This window comes from Erinaceus europaeus, chromosome 3, assembly GCF_950295315.1.
Source record: "Erinaceus europaeus chromosome 3, mEriEur2.1, whole genome shotgun sequence".
NCBI lineage: Eukaryota > Metazoa > Chordata > Mammalia > Eulipotyphla > Erinaceidae > Erinaceus > Erinaceus europaeus.
The window spans coordinates 121,170,874-121,173,393 of record NC_080164.1 but is presented as its reverse complement, the minus strand read 5'-3'; the positions used below and the strand labels follow the sequence as shown (position 1 = coordinate 121,173,393).

Sequence of the window (2,520 nt, the reverse complement as noted above, 5' to 3'; positions counted from 1 at the left end):
CCCAGGAAAAGGAAACATGGTTGGTGTGGGAATTATATGAGGTTGTCATATTTCTCATAGTACCAGGTACACTCTCAGAACTGAGTTAATATGAAAATTGTTATTGTTAAGATTTGTTTATGAAAAGAGCACAGTAAGTTTATGGAATTGTCTTAAAATTCTAATAGTAAGTATAGTGCTAGCAATATACAGATCAGCAAAAATATCAGTATTTGCTGGTTTCATTATCTTGCTTTGTTTTATTTATTATTTTTCAGTGTTCCTCTGACCAACAGGGAGAACATCTCTGATCCTACCTCACCAGTGAGAACCAAATTTGTCTACAGTCTGTTTGACCTGTAAGAGGTTTTTCTTTATACTAACATAGATACTGAAGTTAATAGTTTTTAGTTAAGCTTGTTCATAAGAATGTTATGAATAAATATGTTGGCACATAAACATTTAACAATGTAATTATAACTTGAATAAGCCAGTTCCTATGCAAATTGTTAGGTATCATTAATTCACAAAACTGTCACAGGTAAAGTTCAGCTGTAAATTTATTCTAAATAATTATTGCTACTAGTACAGGATATGCTAATTTACCTTAATATCTCAGTTGGATTTCAGACACAGAAATATGAAAATATTGAAAACTTCAGAATTCAATATTGAAGGATTTGTTATAAAATTTTTTTCTTTGGGCCAGTTAGTGGTGCACCTGGTTAAGTGCACACACTACATTGCACAAGGACCCAGGTTCAAGCTCCTGGTCCCCACCTGCAGGGGGAAAGCTTCATGAGTGGTGAAGCAGGGCTGCAGGTGTCTCTCTGTTTCTTTCCCTATCTCCTCCTCCCCTCAATTTCTCTCTGCTGCATTTAAAAAATAAAAAAATTTATTCCTTGTTACTAGCAACAAATTTTAATTCTGTATAGTCAAGAATAAACCCAAGAATAGAGTTGTGTAGTGTAGATAAATAAATCATATTATCACATCATTGATTATATTGCTCAATTTCAGCTGATTTTCATATATTTGATATGGAAAAGGTCTTATTTATTCTGTATTGTTGAGCACTTGAGGTCAGATCAGAATGAAAAGAACTAACTGATTTGGGATAGAAGTTTATAGTCACTCAGATTCTGAGGTAGCTTTGATTGGAGATGGTCTGATGCTTAGATTTGTTTTTCAGCTGTAAAAAATGTGGTCTTACAGAAGTGGAGCTGGGTAATCAAAGATTTTCTGCCTCCCAGAGTGATCGCTGTGATGAAGAAGATACTGGCACCTGTTACACTTACGACAGAAACAAGTGCTATACAAATAAGGTCCCACTTACCTATGATGGTAAAACCACAGTTGTGGAAGCAGCTCTAACCCCAGATTCCTGCTATTCTGACTAATTTAAGTCATTGCTGGTTGCACTATTCCTTATCCTGAAAGGTTCTCCACTTTGGCCTATAAAGTTAATATATTTACTGCCAATCATTTCAAAACCATATGTATTTTTTTTTGACAATGTAAAACTACCCCATTGAAATATTAACATTGTTATTTTTATTAGGAAGTTACTTCTCAACTTTGTAAGTTTTGAAATCTCTCACCTACTATCTTGTTTGGAGAGGCATATGTCCTTAAGAAAATAGACAAGGGGAGAAAATAAAACTCAAAGAGTGAAAATGAGGAGGAATACTAAATTCTACCTTAAAGTTTTTTGTTTTTTGCTTTGCTGTGGAGAGCTAGAGCTTTTGCGTATTTCATTCTATTTTCTAAAAGTATCACTGTGTAGAGAAATCATATATAAGTATAGCTCAATTATATATCTTCCTTAGGAAAAGATGCTTTGAAATATTTGTAAAAGTAATTTATAACATGGCTACTATGAAACCAATTGAAGGTGGCAAAATTAAATGCATAGCTGGAAAAATGTATTTTGACTATATGTAATACCCATTTGGTGACAGATGATGATGCAGAAATTATATATATATATATATATATATATATATATATATATATATATATATATAAATTCCCAATGGAAGTTATCTGTATTGTAATGAAATATGTATTAATGAAATATGTATTCCAAAATATGTACTCTCTAACACAATCTGAACAATTAAATAGATTCATAAGCATATACCAGTGTGAAATAATTTATTGGATAAAGCTTATTTTTTAACCTTGTATGCAAGTTAAAATAGAATTCATTGATGTGATTAAACCTTATTGATTTCATATATGTATATATTTGAGATGACTTCATCATTTAAAATTAAGTTCAAATAAAAAAAGAAAGCTTCTTCCTGACAAACTGTGCTTTCTCATGGTACACAAAAGCTTGTGGCAGAAGGCCAAGGTCAAAAGGCATATGGATGGGTGTTGTGGAAAGTAAATGCTGAGGCTGGATTCAAAATTAGGAAGACCAATTAGTAAAAATCAATTTATTGAAGAAGCATTGTTTTCCTTTCTGTTTTTTTTTTTTTATGATGACGGTCATTTTTAACCTCCACTATGCTCATAGTGATTATTCAGTATTTT

The 2,520-nt window shown here is 31.9% G+C and overlaps 1 protein-coding gene across 1 annotated transcript in view; it reads left to right on the top strand.

Moving 5' to 3' along the window:
• JCHAIN (joining chain of multimeric IgA and IgM) overlaps positions 1 to 2,119 on the top strand; it is a 10,264-nt gene extending 8,145 nt beyond the window's left edge. The window contains exons 3-4 of the mRNA XM_007523560.3: positions 258 to 338; positions 1,172 to 2,119. Coding sequence (XP_007523622.2) covers positions 258 to 338; positions 1,172 to 1,379 — 289 coding nt within the window. The 3' untranslated portion in view covers positions 1,380 to 2,119. The remainder of the gene's footprint in view (positions 1 to 257; positions 339 to 1,171) is intronic.
• Positions 2,120 to 2,520: the final 401 nt, after the last annotated feature.